Source organism: Pavona decussata, unplaced genomic scaffold, assembly GCF_977016875.1.
Source record: "Pavona decussata unplaced genomic scaffold, jaPavDecu1.1 SCAFFOLD_195, whole genome shotgun sequence".
NCBI lineage: Eukaryota > Metazoa > Cnidaria > Anthozoa > Scleractinia > Agariciidae > Pavona > Pavona decussata.
Window position 1 is genome coordinate 3,318,354 of NW_028145604.1, and position 15,716 is coordinate 3,334,069.

A 15,716-nucleotide genomic window follows, 5' to 3' on the forward strand; every position below is an offset into this window, starting at 1 on the left:
CCAATTAACAACTGAATCTATTATTCATTAGATCTCGCCCCCTGATGGGAGGCTGAGTTCGGGGGGGCAGGAGGAGGGGCAAATATTTTGGGGTGGTAGTGTGCGGCCAATTTTTGTAAATTCGTTAGTTTACTTTAGGCAGGTCTATATCAGCCCTTTGCTGCCAGATTGTAAACCTGCGTTATCAAATAAAGTGTATGTATGTATGATTTTATCACCCTATTTCAGAAGATGTTCAGGCCTCAGATGTTTCTCTTTCCAAGCCAAAATGACAACACTCTGTACCCTTCACTTTCATGGAGACAGTATAATTCGTTCATGAAAGCGAAAGTTCGAGATAGCCTCAAGTCAGTATATTACTGTAAACAGTACACATCCAGGGAAAACGAGTTTCTGTTCGAGGTGGCCAATGTTCGTACCCTTTTCCACGCGTTTAGAAAATATCTGAAGGTGACAAATGTGTGGAGCTTCCGCGGGTTTCCACTGTTCCTTGTTAGTGACTCTACACCATCTGAATCGTTAAGCAAAAATATGTCCTATTCCCACTATTTTCTTCAGATTGAAACGGCTAACAAACCATATGGCTCTTATAAGTTCATATTCTTCTCATTATCTAGAGAGCCCCAACCACCACCCCTCAAAGACACACACACTGCCCCCCTTCCTTCCCCCCTGGGGTAAGGAGTTTCGAATGCAGGTGTTTAAAGGCTATGAAAACAAGCCAAGGTTTTCCTAACTTGTCCTTCGTCAGCTTATAATTGTTAATTCAGTTTGTTTTTGACACGTTAGGTCAAAAGCAAGGTCTAGGGCACAGAACTTTAATGAGGCAAGGCAAATAATAGATGGTAATTAACCAGACTGTTTGAAATTGGAAAGAAAATTGCTTTTTATAATGAAGGCTTATTTTATGCGCCTGTTGCTAAACAACCTGTAACTTTCAATAACGACTTTTTCGTTCATCAGGACGACCGATTAAACGTTTAAGCAAATGTTGTTTTTAGAAAATTGAATGTACCACACGGAGAGCGACCAAAGCGAAGCTGAACTAAGACACAATTTTTTTTCAATTTAATCTGAATGAATTCTTAGTTACGATCAGCAAGCTGTAAGCTTCTGAGTGTCGCAAAAGCCAATTTTAATTAAGAGCCAAAACTTGCGCCACTAAGCGTTAATGTGTAAATAAAGTTTTAAGTTTGCGGAGGAAATTTTAAGAGTATACCAAAATATCTTAATGAAGAGAACAAGACTTTTAAATTTGAAAGACATATTCGGCAACTCCTGTGCCATCGTCAGTTTACGGATGGAATAACATTGATGAACAATATATAGCGGAAATGTTATTCCATCCGTAAACTGTCGATGGCACAGGAGTTGCCGAAACATGTCTTTCAAATTTAAAAGTCTTGTTCTCTTCATTAAGATTGTTACAAAATTGCTGCTTTTACGTCCTTATGCCAAAATATATTTTAATGAATAAAGCTATTTTCACAATTGTATCCCATGTTGTTGGAACGGTTCTGCTCTTGAATTGTTGACGTTTAACACTAAACATTTCATACAGCCTATTCCATTGTACAGACAATAACGTCTTTCATGTATTCAGTAGAACCTCGACTTAACGAACCTCTATATAACAAAGCTCTCGGTATAACAAACGATATTCACCAGCGCGGCCTTTAAAATGTATGGAACAGAACCTCGATATAACGAACCTATATCCCTAGTCCCTAAGGCACTTCTTTAAATCGAAGTCCCACTGTACATGGTTAAGTTGAAGAGCATGTTCTTCCTTCGAGATTACCTCAACCAAATTTGTCTTCAAATTAATTCACCAAAACAGGAATTTCATATGACCTGCATGGTCTCAGCTCACTTTTGAACAGTTTGACACGGAAAAAAAACTAATTCAGGAAGTGTTACTGCCAAATGTTTTTAAGGTTATCGTCATAAAACGTTTCCGGGGTTTTCCTATTCCTGATTGACCCAATCTATTCAAAAGTTTAAAAACAAATTTCTGACCATTCATTGCCTTTTCCCTTAATTCGAATGCTTCCAAGTGTAAATATGCTTTGTAAACATCTTTATGTGACCCTCAAAATTCGCTCTCATTAACGACGTCTTCGAACACTGTTCAACAGTGATGGCTGTTTGCTGCAAAATGGCGATCGCAGAAAGACAAACAAGGTTCTCTTGGAACAATTCAGTTATTACTCTCTGGCTTAGTTTATCCATTCACGGCTGTTTAAAGTATTTTATTCGGATGGCCTAATTGATTATTTCAAGCCAAGTAGAGATCTCCCCAGTTTTCTGAATCATTATTGAAATTAAGGAAATTAAGAAAAGAAAATTCATAGCCAAGTTTGAGCATAAAGCGGAGTAAAATTGTCACAAAAAATTGTTGGCAACAATTCTTTAACTTCGGCTTACTAATGTTTCCGTTTCACTTAGGTACGATTACCGATTTATCAAGACTTTAGTTTCAGTGGTCGACCAGGCTGGCTCTTTTGTAAAAAAAAATATGGATGAATATGGATCAGCTGCATGGCTCGGCTACCAAGTATTTAGTGGCACCCTCTCTAGAGTAGGGTGGGGGCCAAGGTGAATTCTGATTAGCACCAATACCAAGTGGTTCGATAAAAAAAGTAAAGAGATTGGTCAGAAAACGGAACATAGATTGGTGGACGAAAATATTAGTTCATGGTGCCAAACATATGCTAGTATTCAAAGACAAAATGAAAACCATTTCTCCACGCGGGAAGGACGAGGGAAGATATCTTACTATAGGTTATGTGACGCCATCAGTCATGTTGCAGACCTCAAAGAAAATAGGGACTTTAAGATACGGCGACTACGGACTACGGACTACGGACGAGACGAAAATTAGGACTGGGACGAGACAAGTGTGCTCTCGCTTCCCACCGTCGTAAGCTGGCGACGGTGTGTAGGCGAGGAATTTCACGTACTGCGATCAAGGTGAGTACAGAGTTATAAATTATTGTATGAGAAAAGAAAATTTTCGTTAGAATATGGTCTGAGGGCTTGATGCTATCTATCACGAACACGAAAAAGCACATATTTAGCAATTTCAAGCGCTTTTGAACTCCAAAAAGCGAAAAATTTACGGCTAAGTCGTGTTTACTGATTTTGACCGCCAATTTGTTTTTACTTTTATTTACATGAGAAACAAAACTTACGAGTGAAACACTCTCTTTGCATTTTGTAGACAAAAATGACTTCTCCCCAAGTGGAAATGTAAGTAAACAGCCTTTTTATCTTTGTACCGAAGTATTTGCAAGGAAATTATGATTGAAGTATTATCTAACCTGTCTATAAACGTGTGCATTAAATTTTGACTTGCAGCGTCTACAGAGTTGCACAGCAGACAACGAGAAACCATGGCTAGTGTAAATCCAGTCTAATACAACGCTGTAGATCATGCAAAGCTCGGGAACAGGACGAGGAAAGCGATAGATGAGATCGAAGTGTCTGCACGGACATGCTAGGCGTTTTAGCAGGAGACACAAACCACCTATTCCACTACACACAGTTCCTTGGGAGCACCTGAACTGTGGAGGAACCCCAAGAAGCTCGGCTAAACGAGGAAGATCTTCCTTGTTCACTCTGAACTCAGTTAAACATTCACTTGAGTCAAAGGAGTCGAGACAAAAACAATCGTACTCCCAGTATAGATATGATGGATTACTGACTTGTAGGCATCAAACAGAAGTACGAATTCTTCTTCGTCGATTATTTCGTCCACTAAAGAGTAAACCAGGGCATTTCGAACCTTTTCAAAAGACATTCTGGACGCAAAATATGAAAAAGTAAGCGAGTTTTTTTTCTTGAGTTTACTTCGCGCTTTGTTCGTAGTCCGGTGTCTGTAGTCTGCGATCTTAACTTCGTATTTTCGCGCCACTGTTGTGTATTCGGCCCAGTCCTCCATAGTAAGAAAACCTTGCGTCCAACCGTAGTCTGTAGTCCGTAGTCACCGTATCTTAAAGTCCCTAATATCTTTGGTGCCATTTACACCTCAAAGTTTAATTTAGTCAGCTTTTGAGCGTAATTTGAAATTTTCGATCTTGCAATAACTTGCAACTAACTGCTGGACTTTAAATGATGATAAACTTGAGCCACATCAGTATTCGTGGTATTTTTTATTATTTTTCATGAATTGTTATCTAGATCCCTTCCCCCACCCTATTCATCAGCCCTCGAAATTCCTTTTCCCCGTGATCCAATATGACATGTGACCTTTGCCCCTACTTTAACTCCTGGCGGTTTTTCAGAACTTTACCGAATCAACTTGAGTTAATATAAATATAATTTGTATAAATATTCTTATAGCTGCATACTGAATTGTAAACCGCCTATTTCTTGTTTTACGACATGCTTATTTGATATTACAATATCTAATTTTTAATTTAAACTGCTTTCCAGGCAGACATAACTACCAGAATTCATATCGTTTTCCTTTTCAAATTTAAATTTTGTAATCCCAGTGGAGAGCAAACAACCGATTATAGCTCCAAGTAGCACGGGAAAACAAAATACTGAAGGATTCTGGTATCTGTTTCTAATGACGCCATGGTGAAACTGTCCTATTTCGTGGCTGGTACCTTACGCATACGTACAGCCACTTGTGGCCCTCACTGGAGTAACAGCTCACAGCCTGTGGCTATGCCATGCTGATGAATCCTAGCAAGGACAAACAGCTGTCCCTGGCTGCCACTCCTTTAGTAATATGGCTGGCCATATCGAGGAGATTGTGTAAAAAAATGTGATGTTATGTCTTAAGCCTGGTAAATAAATGATAGGTTTATTTTTCAGTCCGTGAGTGACACAGGCATACTCGGAAAAACGAAATCCGAGTGCTCCCAACAGGTGTAGAACCTATGACCTTCCGATCACTAGTTCGGATGCTCTACCACTGAGCTACAGGAATGTCGTGAGAGCTAGACCATCATTAAACTTGGTTCATGTGAACCTAGTTTAATTGAGATTGTGTGGTGTGCTTCTTGTTGTTTATAGTTTGCCTTTAGATACCTCTTTTGTTTGACAGCATTCTCAAGGTTTGGACGTAACGTATCGTTGTAATTTGTATATCTATATGTACGAGTTTAGCTAAACCATCATCGCATGCAACTGTTAAGTTACAATGGGCCGTGATGCGGCTCCCAGTTCAAGTTCAAAACGAATTCAAATTAAATATTACTTTTCCTGATCAAGCAGACTATCAGTAATATCATACCAGAGGTTCCCTAGTGAAAAGCTTCCTTTTATGCTTCATTGGATCTACTTTTTTGCCTTAATTAACATTTGGAGTCTATTAGCATGGTCCCTGCTTGCACAGTCCCCCTTTGCCTATTAAGCATATATGGATTGAGGAACAACTAATACGCAACAAGGCAAATGAAATTGTGGATTGAAGTAATTTCCCAGGTCCTCCTCTTCTCCTCACACGCTGTGAGAATTGGTAACTAACTCGTGATGACAGTAACAACTTGTACTCCATGTACTGAAGGATTTTGGGATACCTGGGTCCTTGGAGTTTCCAAGTGGAATAACGTGTGACAATCTACTTTTTATGTTGCATTCTATCTGCGTATTTCTATTTTTCTGGTAGCGTGACATCTTGCGACACATTGCTAATGATAATAGGATGACAGTCAGGATTAACGCGCAAGGTGCGGCTACGCTGGCCACTCGCATTGCGGGATACGAAGATGCACAGTTGCACTCTAGCTCCGTGTTTTTGCTGACCTTTGGCGCATGCGTGGTATGCACTGGAGATCTTCTGTCAAGGACTTTGGTGACCTCTAAAATGATTGAAGCAAATAAAGTATTTAAGATGAGAAATATTTAACGTCGGCTCTATTTATATGCATTAAAAACAACAATTTCGGTGCATGCTAAAGTGACGAGTCACATTTTGCAAACACCTATCTTAAGGACGGTGCCTACTAATATCGAGTATTTTTGTGCGGTTTATGACTATGCTGGAAAAGCAGATCTTAGTAAGGCCTATTGGAATCCAAAAAGAAAATTGGGGGTAACCACGCATTTTTCAGAGATAATTAAGCCACAATATCTCTAAAAAGCGCCAAAATATAAAGCAATGTATGGGATTTTTTCCTAAACTGAAGCTTAATTTTCTCTGAAAAATGCATGGTTACCCCCAATTTTTGTTTGGGATACCAAAGGCATTTGGTGAGTTCTGCTTTCTCCGTATAGTTTTAAACCGCGCAAAAATATTCCTGTATTAGTAGGCACCACCCATAGGAAACCCGAGTATCTCGCGATGCGCAGAACGTATGCGCAGTAACAATAGTAGGCACCGTCCTTAAATAGAGAGATGCAAGTGGATTAACTGATAGCTGAGAATTGGCACTTTTTTTAAACTTATAGCTGAGAAATGTTAACAACTGAAGACTGTTAGCTGAGATGGCTTAACTTTGCATGAGAATCATTATCTTTTCCCACACAATTGCCAATTGCAAAAAACTAGAATCCCTGCCATGTGCAAAGCCCAGGGAGAAACTGAGGAATATTAGTGTCGAAGAGATACGAAGATCTTTCTCGGGTTTGAAATCTGGCGATTTGGAACTTTTTTGGTCCAGACATTTTCTGGTGGACCTTCAGGGGGAGAAAGATTTTGAACGCCATTTTTAGGGTTTTGATGAGGAAAAGAATAGACTTTTTCGAGTTAAGGCGTCCACCTCCACCACCCCCCCCCCCCCCCCTCTCCATCCAGGTGCTAAGTTCGTTTGTGACATGCGTCCTGGCATCTTTTAGCAATTTTAGAAACAAAGCCTCACTGGTATAGTAAGCATTAAAGAGACTATGTCACCCCAGCCGCATGCGCGCGTTGATGAGAAGCAATTTATATTTGTTGGCAAACGTTTTTAGAGTTGTTTTCGTCTGTTTGAATCACCTTCATCTTCGGAAAGGTAGCTGAAGTTTTTATTTACAAACGTTCTTTAGTATTTACAGAAGTTTTTTCAGTGTTGCGATATTTTTGAAAGCTTTTGCAATGGCGGAAAAGCAAAAATCCCGCGACGAGTTCTATGCAAATTAGTCTTAACCGGACTCTACTGCGCATGTGCTCCAGCTGACATAGTCCCTTTAATAAAGAAGATACTCCTACTTACTCCTTAACATGTTGGGCATATTGCATAGTTGCTTATCACAGCACATCATGTGCGCAGACTCAGAACAGACGTCGCTTGAATTCCGAGCGTCTATGCAGCCGTATACAATGCTCGTCGAAACATTCCCATCAACACTTGCTTTTCTTGCTAGTCTGGTGAAACATCGATGACTTGATTCACAGACGGCTTGTAGACACGACGGTGAGTTGCAGAAGCATAAAATGGACGCTAACATTGGAGTAAAAAAATAGCTTAACGCCTTCTTCCCCTAAAAGACATTTGGTAATAAATTTCTCTTTGATAAACGTACTTTGATTAAGTACCTTATAATGTCTTAAGGGGAAGTATCATGGGGTTTTTGATATCTTTTGTTAAAAATGATGAAATAAGACCTTCAATCACCTGCCAAATAATTCTAGAATGACGAGAGGAACGAAATCAACTCAATTCTTGAAAGAAACAACTTGTGATCTGTTCTAGCGCATTTTGGAAACAAAAATGCGAGAACTTGAAAAACATTAGCCTAATATTTTTCAAGTTTCAATTCAAACCGGCCTACCCTGTATCTGGCCAGAGGGCACTAATCGACAGTTTAATTGCAGTGGGGTGATAATTTTTAACAAACTTGACAATTATTTCGTTGTTTCTGCCGAAAGTCAAACATTTTTGGGTTTTGAAATGACAGCAAATTTTCGTGATACTTCGCCTTTAACCGAACAGTTTTCTCAATGACATGAACAGAACTGGCTCATTCTTGAATGTGGGAGTCATAAATTCTGAAATTGGCAAGGCGTTTGAATTGAACTCTGCGTTATTATGCCTCACCGGGGTCGAAGAGGATGAGAGAATGAGTGAGTGAAATAAACTTCACGGGGAAGGTGATTTAGATCTGAGACTTGACAATCTTCTGATGTCGACAACTACACTGCACTGTTCAGAGATACCGAATTAAACAGGGAAATTTAACAAAAAAATTAAATGTTTAAAATGCTGTTTATTTTTTTCCCAGTTCGTTTAGGGCCTGGGGCCTTTTCAAGAATTATTTGGAATACTTTATACACTGATTTTGAGCTGTTTGATTGTTTTAGCTGAACTTTCAAGTCGAAGAAACGGAGGTCCATCGTTGTGGAATACCCTTTCCTTTTATTTGAGATCGTTTAATCCAATGTTGACATCTTAAAAGTTATCGTTTTAACAAAGCCTAACAAAGTAACTTGACCGTTTTTGAATTATTTTTAATTAGATAATTGTAGTTTTTAACTGATATATTTCTTTAGCATTGAATATTTTTTTAAAGTTTCAGCGCTACATAAATGTATTTTTTTGTTATTATATTGTTAGCTACCTGAATTTCAAAAATACATTAATAATTCATAAGCCCATTGACCTATCAAATGGTCGATTAAAAATCACGTGCAGTGGTTTTAAAACCCGATAAAACCTTCTCCTTATTAGTATGCGGTGTTAAATGTTTTTCCAACGTTCACAAAAGCATCATTGTTATGAACTCTCTTAAAACACATTTTTCCAGAAATGTTTTTGAAGCCGTTCAAAAAACTCGCAGCACGACTCGTGTATTATCAGGTCTTAAACCACTCGACTGCGCATCGTGGTTTTAAATCCCCATAAAACACTACTGCTCGTGTTTTAAACATTGCGTTATCTCAAGCTCCTGAGTTCACGAGTTGCTGTTGGCCGTGGTTCAGTTTGAAAATCCTAGCGGTACTTGTATATAGCACTACAAACGTAATTATTTTCCTTCCGACAATACAAAACATTTTCCTTGCTAAGGGCTTATGAGATCTCGACATTTCGAAAGATCAGGTTTTCATGACGTACAATTAAATCCAAAAATCTGAGGTGATTTTACCGAGTCCTTCGATGTAAGACGTTCACTGAGAGCGGAACCCTTGCAGGGCGCTTCTGGATGTTTCCTTACTTCAGTCGGATTAATGTTTTATAAGATTTAAGTGTAAAAATGGCAATATTTTGGTATACTTTCTCGATGAAGTTAAACCAACACCTGCCTTTTATCACCATGTTTCTTGTAAACTCCCCAGTAGAAAACGAAAATCTAATAAACTCCCCAGGGGTTTATCACGTGACGATATCATGAGTGATCGTATCTAAATTTCACCTTAACTTTGCCACCCTTCCCCCCTCCCCCCCCCCCCTTAGTTTTTTTCTTTATTCACCGATGTTATAATGGTCTAAAAAGAAAGAGAAGAAGAAGAAGAAGACCAATATCAGGTCAGGTGGTCACAAAACCAAAATAGATTACACAACGATCAAAACCAAGATGGATTACAAAACGCCTGATCAATGCTTCCGATTCGTAGAAAAGGTATCTACGATATCTAAACAAAACTTGAACTGGGTGATCTCAGTTCCGGCTCAGTTAAGGCTGACATGCGAGACTCTTAAGTCACTGAATCGGGAAATGATAAACAGATACAAAAAGGGCAAAACCTTACAACGTGCATTCATCGAAGGCAACCCGGCATCAAGAACGTTGAAGAAAAAATTCAAACTGTCGTTTTCTGTTTTCCTAGACAGTTTTGGGGCCCTTGAAAGGAGAAAACAAGAAACGAGAAAGATGTTATCAGTTCAGCAAAATCTATGCCATCATCGGGCTAAGCGAATTTAAATATTGCAGAGGAGCTAATCCTCAAATATACAAGTGAAAGGCAAAATTTTTAAAGCTAATTATCAGAAAAATAAGCACAGTTCTCTACTGGTTTTCAATCGCTGTTCAGTAGTGGTGTATTTTGTCTCCACTCGAGACAATCCAAATTCTCGGTATCATCTTTATCCTTTACCTACTAAAATTATCAGCGGGAAATGGGTTTTACCACGGCTTGATCTGATCAGAATTTTAGCTGAATATTTTAGTCACAGAAATCTCTATTTCCCGAATTTACAAACTGTTTTTGGCTCGGCGAAAATCTTGGCTGGCTTCATTTCGCTCTTTCCTCGACATTTTTCTTTCCTTCGAAGACAAAGAGAAGTTAATTTTTCCCTGTTAGTAAAATTTTAGCTGACAAATCACCAAAGGAAAAGCTTATTTTCAATTCGAATTTCTGATGCGATTTAGCCAGGTTATATACGAAGAGATATTCACCTAGATATAAACCGTTGGGTATCCTTGATTCGGCTTCACCCACCAAGCGAGCAGATCCGTGTAAAACACGATGTGTGCATTTCCGGTGAATAGAGAGGATATAAAAAATTCTGCGTTGCATAATGACTTAAAAATAATGAAATTCATGAACACTCAAGAGCGATAATGTTACCCGACAGACTGAATAAGCAAATGACCTGAAAATGTGTGTGTTTTTCCTCTTTGCATGTTAATAAGAAAAACACACATGAATTAATTTGTAAATACAAAAATTGTGAATTAATTGTTATTGACATTGGAAAAAGAGTGGTTTTAGGTGTAAAAAAATACTAAGACTAAAATAAAATGTCATCACAAAAGCATAATTGAAGGACAGCGTATTCACACGATATTCTTTTGAACCAATATATTATTTGATATCAAGATGTCTAAGCGACATTGGGAAGAATTGAATTTCTCTTTAAAATTTCCCATCTGGTCTGATGAAGATGACTTCAAAATTAAGAGCAAAATTGAACAGCTGTGTTTGGAATATCGTCTAACATCTCTTACATGAATGTTTGTTATCTTTTAAACAGACAGAATCGAAAACAAAATTGAACTGGCGCACACAATATATGTCTTTACATTGCGTGGATCGTGGAAGACGGCGAATCCAGAAACCAATATGACCTTCTTCAGCGGCCGTCTGTATTATAAAGGGCCGTGTCATATTAGTGTTTTTGGCAGGAAAGGTCTGCACGACGTGAACAATAAGCTGGAAGCAGGGAATTGAAGCTTTAGCTTAGTGGAACAGATACAAACCGCCTTAAAAGGATCTGAAAAGAGTATTTTTGGTCATTGGCGTATTTCTCAAGCTTTTCAGTTGTAAACTGAGCCTATCAAAGCATAATCGCTTGCATGAGTTCTTTTAGGTAAGTATCTGATTGTAGGTAGCCAGAGTTTAAAATCCACCAATGAAAGGAACAGGTTTATGTTTATATAGAGCAGAAGGACGCAGTTTAACAACGAACCATTCACAAAATGAGCCATTTAAACAGGTGCTGTTCTTCAAAGAATCGTCAACACCATCAAGCTATTTGCAAATTCACTTATTAAACAACGGCCACAGAGCCCTTATCTATGTGGTAGTGTTATTTCGAGAGGCGCGTTCAAATTTCCTCGAATAGGATACGAAAACACGACTTTGTTTTGATTATTTCCAAACATTAACAGAACATCGATAAACAAGGGACAACTGATGCATGCACAGATTAAAAGTCGCTGTTAAAGAATTAAAACCACGACGCTAAGTGCTGTTTAGAGAGACGGGCTAACAACAGAGTGATATTACGGAGTTTTTATATCCCGCTGACGAATATTTTATATTTCAATACTAATTGCTCACTAACCTGACTCCGTAGGGAGTACAATTACAGACAGGATAAGTAAAAGGACTCCACTTTCCATCTCTTTTACCTGCAGTCTTCAACTTCAACAATGATTCAACCGCAAACGATTGTTCCCTCAGTTACGGTTCGCAGATAAAAGGCTAAGCGCGACACATCTTCCCGATTTTCACTGACAACGTCTGTTGGCAACTTCTTGGTAACGATTGGTGCGGAATGTTCCGTGTTGTCGTTTCGTTCTGTATGATCGCCGCGTGACGGGACAAACTTGGACAACCGCCTTGCAATGAAAATTGCCGAGTGAAAAATGTTCTTTAAACTAGAACAACAATGTTGACCACAACTGGAAGCCTCAATTAAGAAACCCGAATTTCAGTTCAGTCTACAAGACACTTGTATGCTATCACTTCATGTACCTCGACAGCCTCCGTCAACGTGATAGACCACGCACTGGAAAGTCATGAGGCGGAATGACCTAAACTCCTACAAAGTTTTTTTCCAGCAATGACATGGGCTTTGTCTTAGTCAGGCCGTCCGGCGCCTTTAGCAAAGAGACTTTTAATGGAAAAATTATTAATATTTCGTTCAGAAGAAAAGTAAATATCATTAAAAAAATTTTCTTCAGATACAGAATTGCTAAAAGTCTCCGGTGGAAAGTTTCAGATGCGGTTTTTCTAATATTTTTCTCTTCAGCTGACAAATTCAAATTCACTGAATTCGTTTTGCTGTGAATCATTGAATAACTAGCGGAAGTTTTGGTCGAAATTTCAAGAAAAAAGTCGACAGGTTTTCATGTATATTAAAACATTTAAATTCGCCAGGAGCTATTAGCGGAGTGCCGGAGTTCGTCATGGTTTGCTCGACCGAAAACAAATAATCGCTTTAAAAATACTCACGCTGTTGACTGATTTGTAAAAGAAAATACAGAATTTTAAGCAAGAAACATGTCAAAATATATTTCGTAAATACACGGTAAAAAGCTAAGGAAGCACTTATTTGTAACTCTCGGCTATTTTCTTATCTTAAACAAAAGAAGCCGCTGTCGCCTCGATGCTGCCTCAACTGACACACGCGTGTGATTTAGGCGGGAAAATTGCCGCTTTGGCGCCAATTATGGTGACAGCGCTCGATTCTACAAAAGCTCTCAAATTAGCCTTAAAGAGGCTCTCGAGTTTGCCAGCTTGCATAACGACGGCAAAACTAAAATAAGGGATATTTCATAAAAGCACCTAAAAGAGTTAATTGGGCATTTTAAGGTACCGCGTGGTTATTTGTTTTATCTTTTGAGAAATACGACATCCGTTTTGGCGTTTTTCATTCAAATGAGCTTTAAAGCTGCTTAGTGCGTTTAGTTTTATAGAGCGAAATCAGGAGCCCTGGCGAAATTGATTCCCACACGCAAAATCTGTATCTTTTTTCTAAGATTCTTTGTAAACGAAAAGTTCTTAGGTGTTTTAAAAAAGTCCCATAATTTATAATAGTAATATCTTAAATGAAAAACACTTTGGGCTAAGAATTACAGTATTTTTTTTCTTTACAATTTCCATAATAATGAAAGATTGAAAAATATTTACAAAGCTTAAAATTAAATGCTCTAAAAATCTAATACACGGAAATAAATGTCGCTCGAACTGTTTTATTTACCCTGTCAGAAAGAGTGGAAAAACTTAGTACTTTCCTCTCGCGACTTAAACTTTTCTTTACTTAGTATCGCGAGCCACAGGAATCAGCACAGGAGCTAAAGCTTAACCCGGAAGCAGCAAGGAGAATTGCTACTCCCCAACCTCCTCCCTGGATAGGATCAGTGATACATAGATGGAGCGGCGTGTGTCCAAACCGATTGAAACCAAGAGAGCTCTTGTTAGAAACGCTAATCATTTCTCATTATGCTTGTATGCCAGGTGCTTCATTTCATAACTTGTTACAGACCACTGGCGCATTCGATATTTGCCCTTTCAATGGACAAAACGGTAGATATATCCACCTTAAGGACAGTGCCTACTAACAGCGAAGTATTTTTGCGCGTTTTATGACTATGCGGGGAAAGCAGATCTTAGCAAGGGCTGTGGAAATCAAAAAAGCAAATTGGGGGTAACCACGCAGTTTTTAGAGAAAATTAAGCAACAATTATTCTAAAAAACAGTAAATTAGAAAGAAAAGTACGGGTTTTCTTTTTTTAAAGAGTAATGTCTAAGCAACAACTGTGGACGATAATCCTGCTGCTGTGCGTTGGATGAATTGTTGATCTTATCGGCTTAACAAATACAAATGATAAGAGAAGCAGAGACCGATACAATGTAGAATTACGTTTACGAAATATAGTACACTCTAAAACGTAATTCTACGTTTTATCGGTCTCTAAAAAATGCATGGTTAGCCCCAATTTTCTTTTGGATACCAAAAGCACTTGCTAAGTTCTGCTTTCCCCGAATAGTTTTAAACTGCGCAAAAATATCCCTGTATTAGCAGGCACCACCCATAGGAAACCCGAGTATCACGAGATGCGCAGAACGTATGCGCAGTAACAATAGTAGGCACCATCCTTAATTTCAGATCAGGAAAACCCAGAATAGTCAAATCTAGCCGTAAACTCTATTTATATATTGCAGACCGAAATGGTGAAGACAGCACATACGTACGTAAAAATAGCTTACATTCACGAGTATCACCTCCTAACCTCGGTTATTGGACCTCTTTCTTCTTCTTCCTCTGTAAAATTTCACCTGGAATTTTTGCAACAATAAAGAATTTTACATAGAGATCTCGTCCATCGAAAGTAAGTGCTATTCTTAACAATAAAGTATATACACTGAACTGATACAAGGTAAAAAGAAATCATCGATTTAACTTATAGAAAGCCTAAACTGTTTGACAGGTGTGAGGGGTTCATGATAGGCCATTATACTAATGGCAGTTCGATGTAAAGCTGAGATCTCTGTGCACAACCATCCACTTCCAAGGGAAAAATTAGAGAGGAGCAACTCCCCTCCGATTTTTTCCCGGGAAGCAAGCAGCTGTACCGGCACAGGCTAGTGAATTAGAGTCTACCATTGGAGCCTATACGTTTTAGATGGACATTGTTTACTTTATTGGTACTTTGTTTCTCAGTTTGTTCTCTGCGCTACGAGGAATTAAAATAGTTGTTAATATATACCAAGGGGCTAGCAGGGGGCCCGGTTAGCTCGCACAACAACAAGCAAGCAGTGTTGCTGTACACTTGTTTCTTCCAAAGCCCAAGACTTTCCGACTGAAAAAAAACATAATTTACCCCCCCCCCCCCCCCTTAGTGAAGGGAGAACTGAGACCCTCATAGTCAAGAGCCAGTCACTGTTTACTGCTTGGGGTGGGTCGGAGGAGTTTTGCGCGGGGAGGGGTTCACTTGGCTTTTGGTTGGTGAAGAGTAAGATTGAATCATTGAACGAAAGGGGAATGTATGAAATGAGACCAAAATTGCTCTCAATGTATTTATTTCACTTAGATGTCTGTCGAACTTGTTACGTTTTAATGAAGCTTCAAACACTGACATGCAGGTTTCAATGTTAGCGCAACCAACCGTACCAACAAGAGGAAACCAAACAGTAAAATTATTTAATAACAACGCTGCGTCACTAACCTTTGCCCGTGTTGTCACAAGTGAAACATATTCTGTTCATTCAAATGTTGTTCATTTTCCAAGGCACGGGCTAAAATTTGAGAGTGATGTATGACTCAGTAAATGCCACAGGCATACTCGAAAAAAATCCGAGTGCTCCTATCAGGTGTCGAAGCTAAGACCTTCCGATGAAGGGCGCCCGTGACATTACTGAAAGAACTGAAATATCAAGTTCTTTCTTTTAATATCAAAAAGCAGCCTCGGGTGGTCTCTAAGCGGCGGCATTTGGTCGTCAGGCAGCCGCATGAGGGGATTAAGCCTCAAGCGACGTTGCTAAGAGATAGAATTACTTGAAGAGAAATAACAGCCGAGCTGATGGCGAATACTGACGTGATACTGAGTCTAACAAAATATGTGCCCCGCAAAATTATACTGAGTCATATTTCACGGGTCTCGCAGTCTCGATT

The 15,716-nt window shown here is 38.9% G+C and overlaps 1 protein-coding gene across 2 annotated transcripts; it reads right to left on the reverse strand.

The window, feature by feature from the left end:
- Window positions 1-4,081: 4,081 nt before the first annotated feature.
- LOC146461798 (uncharacterized) lies at window positions 4,082-13,366 on the reverse strand. 2 transcript variants are annotated; one of them, XM_085086402.1, is made up of 4 exons: window positions 12,074-13,366; window positions 11,661-11,937; window positions 7,149-7,376; window positions 4,082-5,816 (listed from the first exon to the last, which is right to left on the reverse strand). In XM_085086402.1, the coding sequence occupies exons 2-4, from the start codon at window positions 11,716-11,718 to the stop codon at window positions 5,455-5,457; spliced, it is 648 nt and encodes a 215-aa protein (XP_084942528.1). In that variant the 5' UTR covers window positions 11,719-11,937; window positions 12,074-13,366; the 3' UTR covers window positions 4,082-5,454. The 2 variants fall into 2 exon arrangements, with proteins under 2 accessions (XP_084942528.1, XP_084942527.1); XM_085086401.1 differs by having other exon boundaries at window positions 11,661-13,366.
- Window positions 13,367-15,716: the final 2,350 nt, after the last annotated feature.

Excerpts from the sequence above, each read along its gene's own strand:
- LOC146461798 (XM_085086402.1), bottom strand. The coding sequence starts at position 11,718 with ATGGAAAGTGGAGTCCTTTTACTTATCCTGTCTGTAATTGTACTCCCT. Across the intron at positions 7,377-11,660 it reads TGTACTCCCTACGGAGTCAG|CGTCCATTTTATGCTTCTGC; the intron begins GTTAGTGAGCAA and ends CTCCAATGTTAG. Across the intron at positions 5,817-7,148 it reads TATGCCCAACATGTTAAGGA|AGGTCACCAAAGTCCTTGAC; the intron begins GTAAGTAGGAGT and ends CAATCATTTTAG.